This window comes from Auxenochlorella protothecoides (genome assembly GCF_000733215.1).
Source record: "Auxenochlorella protothecoides strain 0710 unplaced genomic scaffold scaffold87, whole genome shotgun sequence".
NCBI lineage: Eukaryota > Viridiplantae > Chlorophyta > Trebouxiophyceae > Chlorellales > Chlorellaceae > Auxenochlorella > Auxenochlorella protothecoides.
Window position 1 is genome coordinate 129,008 of NW_011934441.1, and position 20,688 is coordinate 149,695.

General features: G+C 63.8%; 9 protein-coding genes across 9 annotated transcripts in view; 5 read left to right on the forward strand and 4 right to left on the reverse strand.

Moving 5' to 3' along the window:
- Positions 1-234: 234 nt before the first annotated feature.
- F751_6376 (hypothetical protein) lies at positions 235-2,525 on the forward strand (the record flags this gene model as incomplete). Its single annotated transcript, XM_011403351.1, has 6 exons — positions 235-359; positions 669-784; positions 982-1,367; positions 1,621-1,768; positions 1,949-2,251; positions 2,308-2,525. The coding sequence occupies 6 exons, from the start codon at positions 235-237 to the stop codon at positions 2,523-2,525; spliced, it is 1,296 nt and encodes a 431-aa protein (XP_011401653.1).
- A 235-nt stretch (positions 2,526-2,760) lies between these two features.
- On the reverse strand, positions 2,761-3,898 carry F751_6377 (50S ribosomal protein L13, chloroplastic; the record flags this gene model as incomplete). The annotated part of the gene is made up of 4 exons (XM_011403352.1): positions 2,761-2,862; positions 3,018-3,104; positions 3,278-3,636; positions 3,754-3,898. The coding sequence occupies 4 exons, from the start codon at positions 3,896-3,898 to the stop codon at positions 2,761-2,763; spliced, it is 693 nt and encodes a 230-aa protein (XP_011401654.1).
- Positions 3,899-4,205: 307 nt separating this feature from the next.
- F751_6378 (30S ribosomal protein S15) lies at positions 4,206-4,957 on the forward strand (the record flags this gene model as incomplete). The annotated part of the gene is made up of 2 exons (XM_011403353.1): positions 4,206-4,300; positions 4,666-4,957. 2 exons carry the CDS (start codon positions 4,206-4,208, stop codon positions 4,955-4,957), a joined length of 387 nt encoding a protein of 128 aa, XP_011401655.1.
- Positions 4,958-5,377: 420 nt separating this feature from the next.
- On the reverse strand, positions 5,378-7,679 carry F751_6379 (Protein SIP5; the record flags this gene model as incomplete). Its single annotated transcript, XM_011403354.1, has 5 exons — positions 5,378-5,590; positions 5,754-6,662; positions 6,821-6,985; positions 7,185-7,277; positions 7,506-7,679. 5 exons carry the CDS (start codon positions 7,677-7,679, stop codon positions 5,378-5,380), a joined length of 1,554 nt encoding a protein of 517 aa, XP_011401656.1.
- Positions 7,680-8,155: 476 nt separating this feature from the next.
- On the reverse strand, positions 8,156-9,876 carry F751_6380 (Transmembrane protein 19; the record flags this gene model as incomplete). Its single annotated transcript, XM_011403355.1, has 4 exons — positions 8,156-8,379; positions 8,637-9,342; positions 9,556-9,753; positions 9,817-9,876. The coding sequence occupies 4 exons, from the start codon at positions 9,874-9,876 to the stop codon at positions 8,156-8,158; spliced, it is 1,188 nt and encodes a 395-aa protein (XP_011401657.1).
- A 1,076-nt stretch (positions 9,877-10,952) lies between these two features.
- Positions 10,953-13,992, forward strand: F751_6381 (Dicarboxylate transporter 1, chloroplastic; the record flags this gene model as incomplete). The annotated part of the gene is made up of 10 exons (XM_011403356.1): positions 10,953-11,064; positions 11,208-11,359; positions 11,554-11,611; positions 11,732-11,875; positions 12,144-12,346; positions 12,442-12,540; positions 12,689-12,805; positions 13,091-13,229; positions 13,363-13,683; positions 13,880-13,992. 10 exons carry the CDS (start codon positions 10,953-10,955, stop codon positions 13,990-13,992), a joined length of 1,458 nt encoding a protein of 485 aa, XP_011401658.1.
- Positions 13,993-14,389: 397 nt separating this feature from the next.
- On the forward strand, positions 14,390-16,097 carry F751_6382 (Vacuole membrane protein 1-like protein; the record flags this gene model as incomplete). The annotated part of the gene is made up of 5 exons (XM_011403357.1): positions 14,390-14,455; positions 14,560-14,892; positions 15,117-15,353; positions 15,465-15,845; positions 15,990-16,097. The coding sequence occupies 5 exons, from the start codon at positions 14,390-14,392 to the stop codon at positions 16,095-16,097; spliced, it is 1,125 nt and encodes a 374-aa protein (XP_011401659.1).
- Positions 16,098-16,574: 477 nt separating this feature from the next.
- On the reverse strand, positions 16,575-18,846 carry F751_6383 (U3 small nucleolar RNA-interacting protein 2; the record flags this gene model as incomplete). The annotated part of the gene is made up of 6 exons (XM_011403358.1): positions 16,575-16,835; positions 17,051-17,383; positions 17,640-17,870; positions 17,929-17,989; positions 18,226-18,553; positions 18,651-18,846. 6 exons carry the CDS (start codon positions 18,844-18,846, stop codon positions 16,575-16,577), a joined length of 1,410 nt encoding a protein of 469 aa, XP_011401660.1.
- Positions 18,847-19,080: 234 nt separating this feature from the next.
- Positions 19,081-20,688, forward strand: part of F751_6384 (Nucleolar protein 56) — a gene marked incomplete at both ends in the record, with an annotated part of 3,352 nt that continues 1,744 nt past the window's right edge. The window contains 3 exons of the mRNA XM_011403359.1: positions 19,081-19,290; positions 19,644-20,452; positions 20,628-20,657. Of these exons, the coding sequence (XP_011401661.1) occupies positions 19,081-19,290; positions 19,644-20,452; positions 20,628-20,657 (1,049 nt within the window). The remainder of the gene's footprint in view (positions 19,291-19,643; positions 20,453-20,627; positions 20,658-20,688) is intronic.

The window sequence follows — 20,688 nt, forward strand, 5'->3', positions numbered from 1 at the left end:
CGAAGGTTGAAGAGCGATCAATCTCCAATGGCCCATACACATGATTTAGGACCATAATTGACATAGAACGCTTCATACCCCGGGTTGCTCGACCGCTCTCGTCATGCTTGGGCCAAAGTGCCTCCTTCCTCGCGATCGGGGTGTTGCCTGCAGCCATGTTCACTCGTTCTCATGATGTGACGTGGAGGATCGCAGAATCTGTGGAATGCCAGCCATTCTTGCGCGTTTCGCGACATGGACGCCGTCTGTGGCCCCTACCCTGCCTACCCAGCCCAGCCACATGCATGGGAGGTCCCGGCAGAGCCCAGCCAAACGCTTGTGCATGGCGTCAGCGGCGACTCAGAGCACCACCGAACCCCGTGTGTGTCGGGTATGGGCAGTCAGCGATCTCCATGTGGACACCCCAGCCAATAAAGACTGCCTGAGGGAGATGTCAGCTGGAGCCACCGTGTGCGTGTGAGGTGCAGGGCGTCGCTGCTCCTTGATGTTGGAGACCCTTGGTACATGCTGTTTCCAGTACAATTTGACCTTGGTTTGATACGGCCTTGAGCATGGACAATGATCGTTGAACAATGTCCAACCATTCCAGCCCCCAGCTGGGAGTCGCTCAGTGCCATGATGTCTTGTCCAGCGGAGGGTTTATCGGCAGGCACGCTCTCTTGATGCAGGGATGATGTTCTCCTCTTTGCCGGCGATGCCTCTGACAAGCTGGAGAACGTGGAATGGGCCTTCCAGACCCTGGCCTCCGCCTTTGGGATGGTCGTCTACGTCCCCGGCAACCACGGTGCGCTGGTGTGGCCAGGCTCACATCTGCATGCTGATACGGGTTGCATGCTTCCTGGCGCACTGCAGGAAGGAATTGGAGGTGGGGAAGAATTGTCACCGACCCTCAGTGTTGCGTCCTTACCTGATCTGCAAGATGGTGCTTTTTCTTGAAACTCCCTGTGTCCCTTGCACGTACAAACCACCCTCAATACACAGAGCTATGGGTCCGGCCCGTGGATCGAGCCAGGGGCCTGCACGACTCGGCGGCAAAGCTGGACCAGATCCAGGGCCTGTGCCGGGAGTACGACGTCCGCACCCGGCCCTTCCTCCTGCACGGCACGGCCTGGGTGGTGCCGCTGCTGAGCTGGCACCACGCCTCCTGGGACCGGGAGCCTGGCATGGGGGGCAAGCGCCACGCGTGGGCCTTCTCCGATTACTCCGCCTGTGTCTGGCCCGACAGCATCCCGGGCGCCGGCAGCGTTGGCGGGCCGGGCCTGGCGCGCTGGTTTGACGCGAAGAACGAGGGGGAGGGCTGGGCAGCGGCGCTGGCCGGGGTCCGCGAGCATGACGTCATCTCCATGTCCCACTTCCTGCCTCGGGAGGTGCGGCGTGGTGGGGCCTCGATGGAAGTGGAGTGGAGGGCGAGGTCTGCTGGTCAGGGAAACCTGCTCGTGCTCAGGAGCAAGGGGAGACCTCCCTGATGGGGCCAGGCATGCAAGGGTCGCACAGAGTGGACGATGCCACAACCATGGACTATCATCTGGGGCCCTGGTCCCCTCTGACCCTCCATCCATGTCCGTGGCGGCTGTATCCCTGAGCATCAAACCATTCGCACTCCACACCAAACACGCACAGGAGCTCCTCCCCGAAAAACGGTTCTTGTTCTTCCCCGAGCTCCCCTCCGTGTCTGGGTCGGATGCCCTGCAGGCTCGCGTGACGGCTCTCCGCCCCGACATCCACATCTTTGGGCACACCCACTTTGCGTGGGATGCTACCCTGGATGGTGAGCGGTGGGGCCCGGCCACCGCACATGTCTCCTCCTCTCAAGGAAACCATGAGCCTCCCTTGCGGGGCGCACAGGCCACGGTCTGCATCAGTGCGTCTACATCAGTGGATGATGTTTTGTGGGGCATGCGGCAATCCTTCAGGGTCGCCACCACCCCCACGTCTGCTTGCCACACAGGCACACGGTACATCCAGGCCCCCCTTTGCTCGTTCCGGGAACGGAGCCGGCGCCTGCAGACTCTGCGGCTGGGTCTGAAGGACCTGAAATCCGTGGATCCAGCGACCTGGCTGCCAGCCCTCATCTACGAGTTCCCTCTGGATGCCACCGGCGCCCAGCGAGCAGCATGTGCGATAAGAAAAAGGGCTGTCGAGCAAGGGATTGCTTTTGTGGGACCGGGTCATGCTCATGGACTGGACGGCGTGGCAGGGAGCTGTCCTCTCCCGACCACATGCGGGCTGCGCGAGTATCCGGGACAGGCAGGTGGGATCCGTCGCCTCACACCACTGCGTCAAGTGGCTCTGCCAGTCTCCACGCAGGGCGCGAGTCCAGGGCAGGCCAGGGCTGGTCCTTCCTCAAGGGTGGGGCCATGCCTCCCACCTACACGGCTGCCTGGAGCGAGTACTACCGACGCTGCGAGCGGGACCCTACCAATACCGAGCCGGCGCCGTGGGTGGCCAAAGCCCAGGAGAGGAGGAAACAGCGAGCGGCCCGCAGCCGGGCGGCCAACTCTGCGGCCACGGGTGCTGAGTCCTGAGTTCCATGTGGAAGGCGTCCAGCCTTCTCTGGCAGGACGCTCGGGTGGCTCGTGCTGGGATCAAGATTGCTCCTGGTTGCCAAGCCATCTCAGCAGCCAGATTCTTGGCATGCAGGTGACCCTTCGGCTCTGACACTCGTGATGCACAGCCCATGCGCGACACCTCAATCCCTGCTGCCCTCTAGACACACTGTTGGCGAATTCTTTACAGCGTGCCAGCGTGCATCCTGCATGCTCACTCCTTCAGGGCAGCCACCTCCGAGGGTCTCAGGTTGATGTGGCGGGTGATGTCCGTGGGCGTCTGAGCCACGTGTGGGTGGCTGGCGCCCTTGTAAACCTGTGTTATTAGGTACAAGAAGGGCAGAATCGTGGGTGAGCATGCACAGAAGCGTCGGCATTGAATTGCACGCAGGTTCTCTAAAGATCACACTTTGCCAGGCAGCAAGCAGTGCACATGCACACAGCCGACAATATCCACCACCCCCTCCCCACCTTGAGGTGCCTGAACAGGTGATTCCCAAGCTTGCCCTTGGGCAGCATCCCGCGGATCGCCTTTTCCAGGATCCGCTCCGGGATGCGCTGCAGGCCATAAATGGTGAGAGGAGGGTGGGAGGGTGGTTGAGAAGGGGAGGGAACCAGCCGCTCCAGGCTTGGCCCTTGCTGGGACAGTCAGGCCAGCGATATGGTCAACGCTCCAGATGAACACTTTCACACGCATGATAATGTCGGCACACCCTCTCAAAACGCCCCACCCATTCCTCATCGCTGACCTTGCGCAGGTCCCGCAGCGTCTCCACCGTCCAGCTCCCCGGTCGGCCGACGGCGTGGCGGAAGTAGGTCTTGTCTGTCTCCTTGCGCCCCGTCACGGCCACCTTTTCTGCATTGATGACGATGACGTAACCCCCCATGTCCATGGACGGGGAGTAGGCGGGGCTGTTCTTCCCGCGAATGTGCGTGGCCGCCAGCGTGGCCAGGCGGCCCAAGGTCTGGCCCTCGGCGTCGATGATGTACCACTGCTTCTGCAACGCCGCTGCGTCAGCCCCCTTGGGGTAGTACGTGATGTTCCAGCGGTCCCGCGCCTGGGGCGGGGCCGAGGGCGTGGCCGCCACGCCTGCCGTGGGACGAGTGGGTGGTGAGGTGAAGGCAGGTGTGGGGGGGTTGGGGCCCAGCTGCTACCATGGTCCCAAGCCCACACCTGCATCAGCAACCTCCCGATAACATCCCCTACATGTTGTGAGGGGCGAGGCGGTGCCCGAGCTGGCTCGTGGAGCACGGGCAGCGTGGCTGGGCAGGCGAGCTCCAAAAAAGCCGGAGTGCTTCGTCTGGAACAGGGGTGGTAGTATGCACAGTTGGGATATAAACATTCGCTGCATTGAGCTGGTTTGCATGTCTGGCTTGGAAGTTACATGCACTCACCGCTTGTGGGGCCCAGACTCCCCGCTGTGCAGCAGTACCGACCAGCGGAGAGGTTGCGACCATCGACATCCTCCGCGACGTTCCTCCGACCACTCTGGAATGAGATGTAACTAGAAAATTATGAGATGTAGAACCAGCCCTAGGCGCTGACCGGCCATGCAGGGCCTCCCCGAGCCCCCCGACCACTGCCGATGTTGTGGATCGAAAGCGGGAACGTAATCCACTTCTCCACGGCTGGCGCCAGGCCCTGCGCTTGTTGCCCTCATGCCGACCTTGCACATGCATGTGTGCTGCCCCGTTGAGGTCTTCGAAGTAGGGTATCTGAGCAAGGAGCTGACCGACATGGCGTATCTCGCGGCGTGCACGTCTCTGCAGGGCTTGCAGTCCCACCGTGAGTGGCCTGACTCTGCGCTGAGGCCTTGCAGGTCTCCGCGGTGTGGGCGCAATCCACTACATACCATCTCAAGTCATTGTATCTAAGCCATACCCATCCTCACTGTTGCGTCTGCCAGGTCCCGTTGTGCTCACGCAAGTGAGGAGCTCGCCCTCTGTATTTCGGACAGGACCACCTCCATCTCTCCAGATCAGGTACGCATATTCAACTCTTAACACTCGCACGTCCGTGAGTAGCGTGCGTCTGACTTCCTGGACTGCCAGGAAACGCACGGTATCGGAGCGCGGAGGTTATCCTGTTCAAGTCCTGCACCCCACACTTCCCATGCAGTGCTCGCTACCGCGGCAAGGGCACTGACCTGAGCAGGGTCCCCGCCTTCCAGAGGAGTTCCACCGACAGTGGGTCGTCTGAGGTCCAGATCGCCCGCCTGACCGCGAGGGTCGCCCAGCTGACCGTCCATCTGCAGGAGCACAAGAAGGACTACGCCTCGCGGAGAGGCTTGATGCAGGTCCTGTCGCGCCGCAAGCAGCTCCTCCTCTACCTGCAGTCTACCGACCGACCAAAGTATGAGCATGTGCTGCAGTCCCTGGGAATCAGGGCGCCCAAGTCTGGCAGCATCTGATGAATGCGTTGTCGGATAGCCGGAGCTCCACTCATCGCGTTGTCCCAGGGTCATCGATGATGTCGCTGTTTGGAGGTCAGGAGCATCTCCCCCTGGCACCAGCACTTGTGAGTGCATCCCCTGTCTGCAACTCCTTGCTGTTAGCTGATCTCCGAATATAAAAGAATGCACTATGTTCTCATGCACGCCGTCTCGCGCCACTCACAAGGCACTTGGGGATGGGGTGTGAAGAAGTGGAGATATCCTATGGCCAGCAAAAATACCCTGCAGGTGATCCTGGCTCAATGCCAGTCTCATACATGCATCAAGATGAGTACCCAGAGAAGCTCCACGTCCATGAGCAGGGCTTGCCAATACATACACAAGAAGTACAACGATGACAGAGCTCCAGCCCTGGCTTAAATACACGTGCCCAGCAAGCTATTGAGGCTTGAAGAGCGCGCGGTCGGAGCCTTCCACGCTGGCTCTGAGAGCTGCATCTGCCGCAGCCATCCTTTCCAGCCAGCCGACAGGGTCGGCTGCCGCAGGATCGGGGCCCGGTTGGCTAGAGCTGGCCGCCGTCCTTGCCAGCAAGAGGGCATCCGCTCGCGCAATGCTGGCCCGCAGAGCGTCGTCGTACGCGCTCACCGGTGCCTTTTGTGCATTTGGAAAGGAAAGCGGAGTGTGGGAGGTCAGACCCTTGTGTTAATGTCCCAAGCAGTCGCTGCATGCACAAACTCCCAGCAGGCCGGCGGGGCCCAGCTGTGACCACATCTCAGTGCATGGGGGGGTGCCATCCCAGCCTTTCAAGACTCACATTGTAGGTGGTCAGCCCCTGGGGCGTCAGCACTGCGTCGGCAGCAGCGGCCAGCGCCGCCCTTTCCTCCTCCGGCAGGGCATCGCAGGTGAGGAGATACAGCAGGCTGGATCCATCCGGGTCCACCACCACCACGGGCCCCCCCCGGCCGGGGTCAAATGCGGCGGACACTTGCACATCATGCGGCGCGTCGGGCGTGGCGTCGGCGGGCTCCTGCAGGGCCATGCCCGCCCTCAAGGTTTGATGGAGCGTGAAGGACTCCGCAGGGCCAGGCTGCAGGGTGGGAAACTGGCAGGTGGACGCATGGCTTGCCGGCGGGACGCCGCTGTCGCGGGCTGCGGCTGCTGCGTCTTCAGTGCCGCCAGACATTCCACAGCGGGCCACAGCGTCCTCCCCGCCTGCCGGCCTGCTTTCCCGCTCGAGGAGCTCCTCCAGCGCACCCGCGTCCTGGACGGAGGCGGCAGACTCAATCCCCCCAAGGGAGGAGGCCGAGGCGAGGCCCGCCAGCGAGGCATTGGAACCGTGCCCCGTCAGCTGGTGCCAACCCACACTCTGACGGTGCAGCACGGGCGTGCAGCGAGCGACGCTGGGGCTGGGGCCCCAGCTCCTGTGCCGGCGATGGGACGCCCCAACGGACTCGGGCCCCGGCCCAGGCTGGACCTGCCTCGCCAGCACAGCAGCCGTGGGGGCGGCCAGCACCTGCCCGTGGCCGACGTGCTCGGCCAATGGCGCGGCGCCGGGGTCGCGGACGGATGCGCCTTCGTCAGTGCTTCCGTCTTGCATAGGGGCGGCCGGGGTGGCCTCCGGCCACGACTCCCACTCGGGTTTCTGGGAGGGGCTGATGCGCAGCACCACAGACGGGGGCGTGCCAGCGGGGTAGGTTGGTGAGGGATTTGTGGCCTGGCGCTCCTGTGCATGGGGGCATGGGGTCCAATAAGATGGAGCCCGCCCGACGCAGAGGACGATCAGAATATGGTATGACCTCTGCGGTCAGCTCAGCCATCGCCCCCCCAACCCCACCCCACCCCACCCACAGCATGCATGTGTCAGCAAACGGTCCTCCGCACCAGCATGGAGCGTAGCTGGGTCTCGCTCACGCGCATCTGCTCCTCGGCCTCCAGCTGCTTGCGCTGACTCAGCGCCATGGGCGAGTAGTACACGTGGAACCCAACCTTGTTGCAGAAGGGGCAAGGGCTGCCATACCGTGAACCTCCAGGCTGGGGTTGGACGAGCTGTAAGAGGGAAGGGGGGGGAGGGGAGGAGCTTATGAGAACGGTATGCGCATGACCGTGTTCTGGTGGACGATGCAATCTGTGTTTGTCCCGGAGCCTGACGGAAGATGCCAGCCTCCCATCTCAAACTGTAACATCTGTGAAAGCTGCCCCCACACAGCTGGCTCACACTGACCCCAAACTCCACCCCCACACTCACTTTGAGGAAACATTCCGTGCATATGCTCTGATTGCAGCATGTGGTGCTGTTGAGGGTGGGAAAGTGATGGAAGCAGATGGGGCACTCATGGTCCTGCATGGGGGGGTGTTGTGTGGAGGGGCCATGGGTGGGCGGCTGGCAAGCAGGCCACGTGTGAGCGGTATACTGCGAAGAATGACACATACACAGGGCACGCTCGAGCTGGACTCCTGCCAGGGCCGAGTCAACATGCCCCAGAAGGAGGACCTGGCTCCATGACATTCCAATGCATGCGGTCCCTTACAGCACCGGCCTTCCCCGCGATCTGCACAGCACACTCACATTCTCTGGGTCTTCCTCTCCTTCTCGAGACCATATTGGGGCCAGGAAGCCCTGCTTGATGAATCTGGCCAGCCGCTTGGTGTTGACCGTGCTCGTGTCCTCGCCCTCCGCGGCAAACTCGGTGTCCGGCAAATGCTGTGCGCGCCACGCCCGCTTGGAAAAGCTGATTCCCATGCCAGGGAACGACGGTGTGTAATCGTGTCCGGGGTTCTCGGGTGTGATCAGGAAGCTTGCGTCGAGCCGGCGAGCACCAGGGTTTCGTCGGGTCTCGCCTCCCCTCGGCGCTTCTCGAGCGCAGCGCAAGGGTTCAAGTGCCAAATTTGCACAAGTTCAAATATTCGTTGAGACGCAACAAGTACCCACGTCCTGTGATGAGGGGGATAATGTGATGGTAGCGTGCGGCGGTGTACGAACGTAACTCCTAACGAAGCGCTAGGGCTCGGGCCTCGTCGTCTCGGCAGCCCCAGTGCAGCAACCGCACATCCACATCACCACTCTGACACTTGACATTCACCCCCACTTCCTGCTGGCGCCGGGAAGAAACAACTCACAAGCCGGCTCCATAGTGCCAAAAGGCTCGTGCATGCTCAGGTGTCATACCACCTCCCACCAGGCTCATGCCAATGTGCATTTCCTCGCCCCCACAGCCCTCACACTGCCCAGACCAGCGTGGCTGCTGCGCAGGCCAGCGCGGTGCCGCATGCCGAGGCTACATTGACCCCGCTGTTGCTCAGCCAGGGCCGGCCGGCAATGAAGGAGATGTGCTCCCCCGTCTGGCTCGTCACCTTGTGTGTGTCCCGGTTGTACCCCGTGAACTGCACGGTGGCGCCCAGGATGGAGTCCAGGAAGGAGCCCCCGACGCCTGCCACGAGGCCTGGAGCGCGATGCAGGGACGGTGAGGGTTGGGGTGGGGTAGATTGAAGGGATGCGCAGGGTACAGGATTGAGAGTTCTTCCGGTGGTGCAGGCTGGGGTGCATCTGGAGCACAGACGCCGGCCACTCAGGCGCCCAAGAGATGCGGCAGCACAGACCAGCTGCCTCCCCGCTGCAACCGCCTCCGCCGACCCTTTTCCTCCAGGTCCCACCTCCACCCCATCCAAACAACACACATTTCTGTCCGCCCCCACTCACCCATCAGGAGCACGCCCCACAGGGGCCCCGTGGGCGCGGCCCAGCCCCAGGCCCTGCCCGGCCTGACCAGGCAGCCGACGGCGGCCATGGCGCCCATGAAGAGCCCGCCCGCGGCGCTGGCGGCGGTACCCAGCGGCGTGACGCCCCCGTTTGTCCCCGGGCGCACGGGCCGGCCCCAGGGCAGGCGCGGCTGCGCGTCGGACAACTGGCCGATCTCCGAGGCCCAGGTGTCGCCGCAGCAGCAGGCGTAGTAGCCCAGCACGGCCGCATGCAGCGCCGCCAGGTGGCGCGGGCCCAGCGTGGGAGCGGTGCCCAGCGCCGCGGCGGCCGCCAGCAGCGCGGTGGGCACGGCGGAGTTGGACAGGACCTGGGTCCAGTCGCGGTTGCCCCCGGGCTTGTGGTCGTCGTCCAGCTCCTTCTCGTGGTCGCACAGCGCGGTGAGCTTGGAGGAGGCCACGAAGAAGGTGAGGAGGAGCAGGCCGCCGGTCATGGAGGTGGCGATGGTGATCCAGCCCACCACCACCGCAGCTGCCGCGCCGGAGCGGTCCAGGGAACCCCGGGACAGGCCCCAGGAGGCGGCCGACAGCGCCAGGGTCAGGCCGCCGACCAGGCGACCGGGGATGCCCAGGGCGTGGATGGCGGCGCACAGCGCCACCAGGCCGGCGACCTGAAGGACGGGCTTCAGCTTGGCTAACACCATGTCTAGCTGGGGGCAGCAGAGGTAGGTGGGTGGGGGTTTCTTATCCAAAGGTGTGTGCGGGGAGATGCAGGGAGAGCTGATGGGCTGTGAAGACAGCTGCCGTGCCATGCCAGCCTGGCGTGCTGACCGCATTGCACCTACCTCTACCACACAGCTGCATACAGAAAGAAAGCTGTGAGCAGGGTTTCTCACACAGATCCCTAGTCCCTTTTTCCTCACCGTCGTGGGCAGGCGGGCGCTGGGGAGGGAGGTAACCCGACCCTGGAACTCCTCAACGAAAGTCAGGGCTTCCTGGGCTTCTCGCAGCGCAGTTTCCAAGGATACCTTCTCCTCGGCAGGGTCGTCGGATGATGCACTGGGCGCGGCCCCGGCCGCAGCAAAGGCTTTGGCAGTCCTGCGGAAAGGCCTCCTGCCAACCTGCGATGTAGCCGACAGAGTGGTATCCCTTATGCAGCGGTGTTAATCCATCTTATACACCACACTCATTGGGAGCAGCACGCGCAATCGTAGGCGCAGAAGAAAGTTTGTTCTTATGGCCATGACACGAAGGTACGCACCCTGGGGACGAGGGTGTTGCGGGCACGAGCGGGAGGAGTTTGGCGTGCTGTGAAACAGGTGCTCAGACGCTGCGGATGCGACAGCATGAAGGGAAACCAGCCCCTTGGTTGCAGAATTCAGAGACTGTTAGTTTACCGTCTCGCAATATGGAATAGAGAGTATTGACGACCGTCAGGCCCGGTAGATTGCCTGCGGCCCTGTCACCAAGGTTGCGGAACTGGGCACCTTGCTCGCCGTCCTCGAAGACTTTGCTATTTCGGCTCGATCGCGCGGCCTCCAGTCTAAACCATACTGGAAGGTCATCGAAAAACATCGGTGCTTGTTGGCAGGGGTTGATCAGCTGCATCCAGAATCCAGTCCATCCCTGCTGCGCCTGCGTGGGGCGACCACTTAACCCGATGGCCTTAGCTCCACCATGCGGACTTTGGGCCAGTCTCTTCCGATCCCAGGTCTGTAGCTGTATATCGTGCTCATTACTACCATTAGGAAGGCACAATGCCAGCCATCCAGTGTCTCGGACTGGGCAGCAGCCGACCTGCCGCGCGCCCTCCGCGGTGCCTCGTGACCTCCGGCTGCAGGGCACAGCAGCGGGCCTTCACAAACTTCCTCAGTACTACAAATAAGTAGGTTCCTGGGTGCCTTTCCGATGGGATGAAGCCACGCCTTCACCACTCGAGTCGTGCTGTTATGCTTACCGCAGGCTAGGGTTCGGACCCGCCAGGCGCGGGAGGATGAGCCCCATCTACCACCCCATGGAGGTTGTGCGTGATCACACACTGCCACTCCTGGCCTCAGCCTCAGCCTCGGCCGGCGGCTCGGTCGCGAGTCCGTCCGAGCCTCGGGCTTGGCAGGTACTGAGGAGGGCACCCTGGAGGCGGGCGAAAGATGGTGCCAATGAGCGCTTAGCAGCACTTGTTGCCTTCAGTGCCTCTCCTGCGATGTTCTTGCAATCATCTGCTCAATGAATTCCCAAATTCCTCGCCAATCTGCGTGCCTGGCCGGCTTTACCCACCCCCCCACCTCCGTGCACTCATGTTCAGGGTGCAAAGCCGGTGCCGATGCTGGCATCCATCGGCCTCGGCCTGGCCGTCCGCTTCCTGGTGCCCATCCCCCCTGAGATCTCTCTGCAAGCCTGGACGCTGCTGTCCATCTTTGTCAGCACCATTGCAGGTCGTTATGCTGGGGCTGGTGCAGCGGAGTGTGGCATGGACATGCGTGCAATTCCCAGAATCTGGTGCATTGCGCAGCTGCTGCACTTAGGTGCTGGCTGGGACACTCAAGCCATGACCCTCTCTGCTCCACTCCCGTCCCAGGCCTCGTCCTGGAGCCGCTCCCTGTTGGGGCCTGGGCTTTCCTGGGCGTGACGACCGCGGTGGCCACCAAGACGCTCACCTTTGCACAGGCCTTCACCGCATTCACCAACGACGTCATCTGGCTCATCGTGGTGTCTTTCTTCTTTGCCAAGGTGCGAAAGTTCTGCTCCAGGACTGCCTTGTGTGCGGGACCGTCGGCAGAGCCGGGATGAAGGCAAGGGTGGGGGGTGCCTCCAGCCAGGCTGGCGAGGTTTCGTGGACCCCTGTTCCCGAGGGTTACACCACCCATCCACCCTTGCGCCCTTCCACACACACACACACACCCCGGCTGCACATCTGTCGGCAGGGCTTTGAGAAGACGGGACTTGGCCAGCGGGTCGCCACCATCTTTGTCAAGTTTTTTGGTGAGGAGAAGGCCCTGATGCTGTTCCCTGGATCTGTACTTATCACGGCGTCGGAAATACCTGTCGCAGAGAGTGCTTCTTCGGTGCCCCAGCCGGTCCATCAACCATGTTGACCCGCAGGCAAGTCCACGTTGGGACTGGCGTACGGGCTGTCAGCTGCCGAGGCCGTCATCGCTCCTGCCATGCCGTCCACCACCGCGCGTGCCGGCGGCATCTTCATGCCCATCATCGCCTCGCTCTCCCAGCAGGCAGACAGCAAGCCCAGTGAGTTGGTCATTGGGCACGGGGGACTATGGGTGGAGCGCGATGGCTGCCGTGGCTACATGACTGTGGCTCGCCCCGGCGCGAGCCTAGCATGTTGCTTGTGTTGATCCAGAGCGCTCTAGGCGCCGCCGCACACCGAACAGGAACACGTTTTGGTGACCTGAATGTACAGAGGGTCACTGTCTCGCCCCTGCCTGGCGTTTCTCCAGCCCCGCAATCCATCCCAGGATGATCTCGACCCCTTGGTGTCCCCCATCCCTCCCTGCAGACACGCCCTCCCGGCGCAAGCTGGGGGCCTTCCTGGTGATGAACCAGCTGCAGGGCTCCACCTGCTCCTCGGCCCTGTTTCTCACGGCAGCTGCCCAGAACCTGCTATGCATGAAGCTGGCGGCCGAGTTGGGGGTGGTCGTGCCCAGCGCCTGGACCACCTGGTTCAAGGCAAGTGGAGGGGTGGCACTCGCGGGCGCGGCAGTGTGTGGGGTGTGCTGCCATACACGCGATGCTGCGAGCTCCCCCATGCCCTGCGACAGCACACATCTCATCAGAACGCTCCCATTCCTGTGCAGGCCGCATCGCTCCCAGCCCTGACCGGTCTGCTGCTCACACCCCTGATCATGTACAAGCTGTTCCCCCCTTCTGTCAAGGACACACCCGAGGCCCCAAAGGTGAGGCTGTTGCCAGGGGTGGAGGCGATCGTGGGCATGGGAAAGCTAACGTGCATGCCTGGATGGGTGTCCAGTAGTGAGGTTGTTCGCAGGGCATGGGGCCCAGAGTCTGGTCGCAGCCCACAAAACGCCCCTGCCTGGGTCCCAGTGCCTCAACTTTGTCATCCTGCTGCAGCTGGCGCAAGAGCAGCTGACGAGGATGGGACCCATGTCCACCAACGAGAGGATCATGCTGGCCACCATGGGAGCCGCGGTCTGCCTCTGGGTGAGTGGGAGGTCTTGTGCGTGTGGATGTCTGATTTGCTTTCAGAAGGGGAGGTCTGCTCACGGCGATTCACCCTGCTGTGGACAGGGCTTGTGTGTGGAACTGTTTGTGATGTGGCTCTTGGGGTGCCAGGGCATGCTTGAGCATTCGAGCACACCCCGTGGTGGCCACTGCTGGTGCTTGGGTCCTTTGTCCCTACAAACCCTAGAGCGCCCATCACTTTCCATGCAAACACATAAGGGTACTGCTCGTGTACGATGCAACCCCATCTCACCGCCGCCCCAGGTGGCTGGGGACATGTTGGGCATCAGTGCAGTTGTGACGGCCATGCTGGGCCTCTGCGCCCTCCTCTCCACGGGGGTGCTGACGTGGAGGGATTGCATCGGGCACCCGGCCGCTTGGGACACCCTCTTCTGGTTCGCAGGTGGGACGTAGGATTGGTTGTGAGGGTCCGGGGTCTCGAGAAGATTTGTGAGGGAGGCGTGGCGGCTCTGCAACCAGAGCCACATCAACCCTACCCGCTCAACAAGCCCCATTCCCCTTCCATCGCACCCCAGTCCTGGTGGGCATGTCTGGGCAGCTGGCATCCTTTGGCATCATCTCCCACTTTGCCGGGGCGGTTGGGGAGAGGCTGGTGGCCGCCAACCTCAGCTGGCCCGTCGTCTTCGGCCTGCTCAACGCCGCGTACTTTGCGCTGCACTACATGTTTGCCTCCCAGACCGCGCATGTGGGCGCGCTGTATGCCGCCTTCCTGGGCATGATGCAGGTGGCGGGGGTGCCCGCCGTCCTCGGGGCGCTGTCCCTGGGCTTCATGAGCAACCTCTTTGGCTCCATCACCCACTTTGGGTCGGGCCAGGCAGCCGTGTACTATGGAGCAGGTGTGTGGGATTGGTGGGGGGGACCTGGAGAGCGACTGACAGGCTTGTGTTGTGGGGCAGGGGCACAGCTCCTAGAGATCGAGAGCATTCTAATGGGAACCTGACGATGAACCACGCCGTGCGAATGCTCCTGGCGTCCTCCATCCAGTCCGATGGACCTGTCTCACTCTCCGTTCCTGCACATCAACATCACAAGGCTATCTGGAGCTGAAGGAGGTGTTCAGCTACGGGGCACTCATGGCGGTGGTCAACCTCCTCATCTTTGGCGTGGTCGGAGGGGCATGGTGGAAGGTCCTGGGCCTGTACTGAGGCGCCTTCCTGACCCTCACGCTTTCTGTGCCAGTGAGAGACGCTGTCATGACTGGTTCAGGATCAAGAGTCGACCGAGCGGGACCAGGGGCCCATGGGATAGGCATGTGGTGGGGTAACATGCTGTCCATCGCACACAGGCTGTGGGGCGCCCCGAATTCCGCATGTGTCGAGATTGCTCAAATTTCGGGCCCGAGGGACTCACGGCCCGAAATCGTGACGCTGCAAATTCCAAGTTTTGATCTGCGACACTGATCAATAATCCACCGACCACTCGGGATCTCCTCGTGTGATTCAGTCCCAGTCTGCGCACCCCTGGTGGCCAGGGAGGAGACCGCCCGGGCGCCCATGCCGCGGTGCACCACCCGGCCGCTAGCATTACCCGATCTATCACGAGATGCCTGCATTGTTTCACGAGGCCATGGCGAAGCTGCCGCCCGAGGACCAGCTGGTGATCGAGCAGGTCAGAGGGCTTCTGGGGGTGGTCCTGTCCCTGTCCATATTCGATTCTCGCTGGGCCACGCCCGCCGCGATCACGCACTCCCAACCCCTCACCTCACATCTCAGGTCCGATCCCGCATGGCCGCCTCCCGCTCCCGCCTGACCCTCTTCTCCTCCCCCTTACCCACCTGCCTGGCGTTCGGCAAGAGCTTGGCTGACGCAGGCTGGCGCGGCGTGCGCTGGCTCACCTCCCACCGCCTCTTCCTGGGCCTGGGCGTCCCGCTCATCGCCGCGTACCTGGCGCTCAGGGTCGCGGGGGTGGCCTCGGGGGCGCTGGGCGAGGCGGAGGCCTGGCTGCAGTACGCCGTGTGGTGGGTGGGCCTGGGCGTGCTCTCCTCCATCGGCCTGGGCACCGGCATGCACTCCGGCCTCCTCTTCCTCTTCCCGCACATCCTCAAGGTAGCCTGCGTGCCGTGTGGTGGGGTCCGTCAGGGGGGCGTGCAGGCTGTGTCAGCGCATGCATTGTATGTTCTGGTTCCGGAGATGGCGGATGCTGGCATGGAATCGCCGGGCGCCGGGATTTACTTGCCTGCCGCCTTCGACACTCGTCCCAAACGGCTCATTCTTACCACCCGCCCGGCCTGATTCCCGCTTTCCACCCCCTTTCCCCCCACCCCTCTCAGGTGTGCCTGGCGGCCGAGCAGTGCGGGCACCTGCGCTTCGACGCGCGGGGCGACACCTGGTCCTCCAGCGAGGGCTTCCACTGCGGCGCGCACCCTCCCGGCCCCGTGGGCTTCTGGGACGTGTTCTGGAAGGTGATCGGCACCTGCGTGCTGTGGGGCTGCGGCACCGCTCTGGGCGAGATCCCGCCCTACGCCATCTCCTACCACGCCGCACGCCTGGGCGAGCGCAGCGCCGAGGTGGAGGCCATGCTGGGCGGCGCCGGGGTGGGCCCCGGCGCCCCCGCCACGGCGGTGGCCGACCCGGCCAAGGCGCGCGACCCGCTGGCGGCCCTGGTGGCGGCCATGAAGAACTGGATGCTGCGCTTCATCCAGCGCCACGGCTTCTGGGGCATCCTGGCGCTGGCGGCCTACCCCAACGCGGCCTTCGACCTCTGCGGCATCACCTGCGGCCACTTCCTCATGCCCTTCTGGGAGTTCTTTGGGGCCACGCTGCTGGGCAAGGGCGTGATCAAGGTGGCGGGGCAGACCGCCTTCTTCGTGGCCCTGTTCCGGGAAGGCACCCGAGAGCGCGCCTTTGCGGCCATCGAGGCGGCCACCCCGGCCCGCCTGCCCTTCCTGGCTCCGGGCCCGGGCGGCGCCACGCCTGCGCAGGCGCTGCACGCCGTCGTCAACGCCCGCATCGCCGCCTTCCAGGACGGCGTGGCCGCGCGTGCCGCTGCGCCGCCCAGTGTGCGCTCCTGGGCCGCGCGCCTGCGCGGCGCGGCGCGTGACCCGCGCCGGCTGGCGGCGGCCGCCCGCGGCGCGCTGCCCTCGCCCTGGGGCGCGCTCACCGCCCTCATGCTCGCCAGCTTCCTGCGCAGCGTGGTGGAGCAGTTTGCGCAGTCCTACGTCGCGGAGCGGGACCGCGCCGCGCTCCAGGCGCTGGTGGACCGCATGGTGAGGGAGCAGGGGGGCGACGACCAGGCGGCAGACCAGGAGTAGGGTTCTCGAGGGGCCTCGGCCGCAGGGGTCGTGGCAAGGCGGGATCGCCAGGTCCACAGACGGAGCGCACCCCACTCTGCAGCGCGGCCGCGTCCTTGGGCACCACGCGATGCCTGCCACTCCCTGCAAGGCTGCTGCGTGAAATCTGGACCGCGGCAGGGCTTTTGTGGTGCGCCTGCTTCCACTTTGGGGACCCCCACCCATCCATGGGCATCCCTCTTTGGCGCCCTTTGCCTCAGAATTCCTGCCGGCCCTTTCTCCCCTCTCTTGCTGGGCGCAGCAAACAATGACACACGTGTTTGCCACCACCTTCTTGGTTGCTCGCTGTGACCCTGGGGCATGCCGTGCGAGCGCACATGGAATCACAGTCCACCGGGGGTCTCGAAGGAGGTCACACAGGCGGGTGGTGTGTCACATACAGCCCAGGGAAAGGCTCGTGCCGCCGCCAAATGTGCGAGTGCAGGCATTCACCACGAATCACTCCTCGGCTGCATCCTCGGCGCGCAGCGTGAGCGGCAGGATGAGGACGCCGTTCCGTGCTTTCCCGTCGCGCCCCCACCGCCCCATGCGCGGCTCCTGGCCCATGCCGGCGGCCACAAAGCGCCCGCTCCGCGCGACGGCCAGGCCGTTGACAAAGCCACGCGCGGGGAGCCCGCCCAGCTGGCTGAGGCCCTTGGTCCCCTTGGTGCCCTTGTCCAGGCTCCACAGGCGAACCAGGCCGTCCCCGGCTCCAGTTGCCTGAGGGGGGAAGGAGAACAAGGGGGGGAAATCGTATGAGTCTTGAGAGCCATGACACGGGGCAATCAGGTGCCGATCACAGAGGGATCACTCGCATGGGTCAGGGTCCGAATGGCCAGCAAGTTTCTATCACACATCATCGGCAGACCGCATGCAGCGTCATCCACCCCTCCACAACCACACAGGGCTCCTGATTCCCCGCACTCGGTACCCACCACAAGGTCCGAAGCGGGGCAGACGGCGACGGACAGGACACCCGCCGCCGCATTCCCCCCGATGCTGCCCAGGGGACTGGCGTCTGCCTCCGCGCTGTGCGCGGCACGGATGCTCTGCAGCGGTTTCTTGCGCGCCGCGCTCCAGAGGCCCAGCGCGCCGTCTGCCGCACCGGTCACCCATTCGCCGCCCTTGGTGAAGGCGCAGCTCTCGATCACAGGGTGGTAGCCGCGGAAGATAAGCTGCGTCTCCTCCGGGATCTTCCACAGGCGGCAGGTGCGGTCGCCGCCGACGGAGAGCACGCGCTCCGTGCGCAGCGCGTCCAGGGCCAGCACCTGAGCCATTGGTTGGGAGGGCAGGGGGGGGGGGGGTGTGTCAGGTACGGACTTAGGTGCCCTGCAGGTCCCATGCATCAACTTCATCCTGCAATTGCCATAACCTGCATCTCCTGGCCCCAAATATTGCTCAATTGACCCTCAACCCCAAAGTTTGGGTGCACAGGCTTACCAATGCAGGCCATCCAACGTAGGAAGCACCCCTGCTGCGCCTTTCCCCCCCCTCCCCCTCCCCCCCCTGCCTCCCCTGCCTGACCTCTGCCTGGTGGCCGAAGAGGGAGTCGACATAGGCCAGGTCGTCCAGGCTCCACAGCTTCACGGATCGGTCCAGCGACCCGGAGAAGAGCTCATGCGTGCCCAGGCGGAAGGCGAGCGCAGTGACCGCGTCCTTGTGCCCGGGGAAGGACTTTATGGGTGCCAGGCCGGCGCGGGTGTCCCAGACGTGCACCACACGGGAGCCGCCGCCCCGCCGCGACGTACACGCCGTCTGAGGAAACCGCGCACGCGAGCAGCGCAGCGCGGCTGGTCTGGCGGGCGCCGGGCACGACCCAGTGGGCGGCGGGGGCACCGCTGGGGCCAGCCGCCGCGCCGGAGGACATGCGCTCCCTGTTTGTGGGGAGGAGATGGGGGGGGGGAAGGAAGGATGAGGCAAGGGCTTCGATGCTGTAGTTTGCCATGGCATGCAGGCTGGCATCGGGCACTGGCATGCATGCCGGCCCTTATCATAGATCGTGGAGGTCATCCCAGGGAAGGCCGGATTGCTCCGAGTCCAAATTTCAAGGGAATGAACGATATCCCAAACCCCAGCTGGTGCAACATCTATCGCTCCTCCTCCGCCCCACCTGTTCCCGGACTCGATGTCGTGGCGGAGGATGGTGCCGTCCTTGGACACCGAGTAGAGCGTGCGGTCGTCGGCGGTGAGCGCCAGCGCGGTCACGCTCTGGGAGTGGCCCCTATGCAGCTTCTGCCCGGGGATGGAGCGGGGGACGCCCTCGGGCAGCACCACACGCGCCGCCAGGGCGCGCTGCGCCCACCCCATGGCCTCGGCGGCGTCCTGGCGCAGCCGGCGGTCCACGGCCGCGTCCAGCCCGTCCTCGTCGCTCGCGCCGTCCTCGGCCCCGTCGCGGCCCGCAGCCTCCACCGCCCTGATGCCGGCCAGGTACTCCTTGGCTGTTGGAGGGAGGTCATTGGAGGGCTGTCAGAGGGCCGGACCATCCAGGCAAGGGTTCCATGACCCTGCCCAGCTTACACCACACCGGTGCCCCACCTAGTCGAAGCCGCTTCTGCTCCGCTGTCTCCTCCTCATCGCTGCTTGGTTCTCCCTCGTCCGCCTCTTCCCCGGCCTGGTTGTCTCCGGCATCCTCGAAAAAGTCCACTGCATCCTCGTCCTCGAAGAACTCGTCACGCTTCTTGCGCTTGGGGGGCTGGCCCCGAGAGCCACGCTGCCCGCCAGGACGCGCCATGCTCGATATCTTTTATCAAATGAGAGTCAAAAGTAGCATATTGCGCCGGTCCAGGGTCCAGCAGGGCTGGCAATGAGCCTCCCCTTCGGGGGGGGTGCTCGCCCCCTCTGGTGCTCCGCTGGCACTCCGCGCCCACCACCCCCCTCCCGCCAACACTGCGGCGCACAGGCCGGGGCCTCTCAAAGATCGCACACCACTCCTCCCGGCCCACCCTGTATTTCCAGACGTGCCAAAATGACGCAGTTCCTCCTCTTCGAGGCGGCCTCGGGCTATGCCCTCTTCGAGGTGACGGCCCTGGACGAAATCGGCACCTCGGTGGACGCCGTGCAAGCCTCCGTCACAGACCTGTCTCGCTTCGGCAAGGCCGTGAAGCTGACGGCTTTCAGGCCATTCTCATCTGCCGCCAATGCGCTGGAGCAAATAAATGCCGTGTCCGAGTCTCAGGTGGGTCCTGCCCCTCACCCGCCTGGGTAGCGGGATGGTGCACGGTGTGGTGTTTGGTGGCGACTGGAATATCTTATAGCCGTCTTTGGTTCATGAAAAGGAGAATGTTGGGTAGAATATGATACGGTGCGCTAGGGCCCCTCCCACCCTGTCGAACATGCATGCATGTTGATGTCGCGATGAGCGCCGGGCCCATGGGTCATAGCATGCTCTACATTCTGCCCCTGCCTAGTACCTCTGGCCTCCATCCTCACCCCATGCATTCCTGTCCCCTTGAAACATTAACAATTTCATTCCACATATATCCAAACCTCTGATACCAATCTCCATGATCTACCCTGAAAATACATTAGGTGACGGAGGACCTGAAGAACTTCCTGACCTCCAGCCTGCCCAAGGTGAAGAAGGCGTCGTCTGCCAAGTTCAAGCTGGGCGTGTCGGAGCCCAAGCTGGGCAGCGCCATCCAGGAGGAGACGTCCGTCCCCTGCGAGTGCAACGAGTTTGTAGGCGAGCTGATCCGCGGCGTGCGCGCCCACTTCACCACCTTCATCCGGGGGCTGGAGGAGGGCGACAGCGCGCGCGCGCAGCTGGGCCTGGCCCACTCCTACTCCCGCGCCAAGGTCAAGTTCAACGTGCACAAGTCGGACAACATGATTATCCAGGCCATCGCGCTGCTGGACACGCTGGACAAGGACGTGAACACCTTTGTCATGCGCGTGCGGGAGTGGTACTCCTGGCACTTCCCGGAGCTGGTCAAGATTGTGAGCGACAACTACCAGTACGCGCAGCTGGCCCTGCTGATCAAGGACAAGGCCACGCTGGGGGAGGACAAGCTGGGCGCGCTGCAGGAGATCATCGGCGACGAAGACAAGGCGCGGGAGGTGGTGGAGGCGGCGCGCATGTCCATGGGCCAGGACATCTCGCCCATCGACCTGGTGAACATCGGGACCTTTGCCGCGCGCGTGATCTCGCTGGCCGAGTACCGGCAGAAGCTGGCCACCTACCTGGCCGACAAGATGCACGCCGTGGCGCCCAACCTGGCCGCGCTGATCGGGGACCTCGTGGGCGCGCGCCTGATCAGCCACGCTGGGTCGCTGACCAACCTGGCCAAGTACCCGGCCTCCACCGTGCAGATCCTGGGGGCGGAGAAGGCCCTGTTCAGGTGAATAAAGGTTTGGGAAGGTAGGGGGGACAGTGTCGCGGAATGGCTCCTGTCCATGCTCACGGGCCCACCAGGGGGTTCTAGCGCTCACCCAAAGGTCACGCGCAGACATTCACGCTGACCTCAACCCCCCCAGTGCTGATGCCTGCATCCCCAATCCCCACCACAACCACAGGGCGCTGAAGACTAAGGGCAACACGCCCAAGTACGGCCTGATCTTTCACTCCAGCTTCATC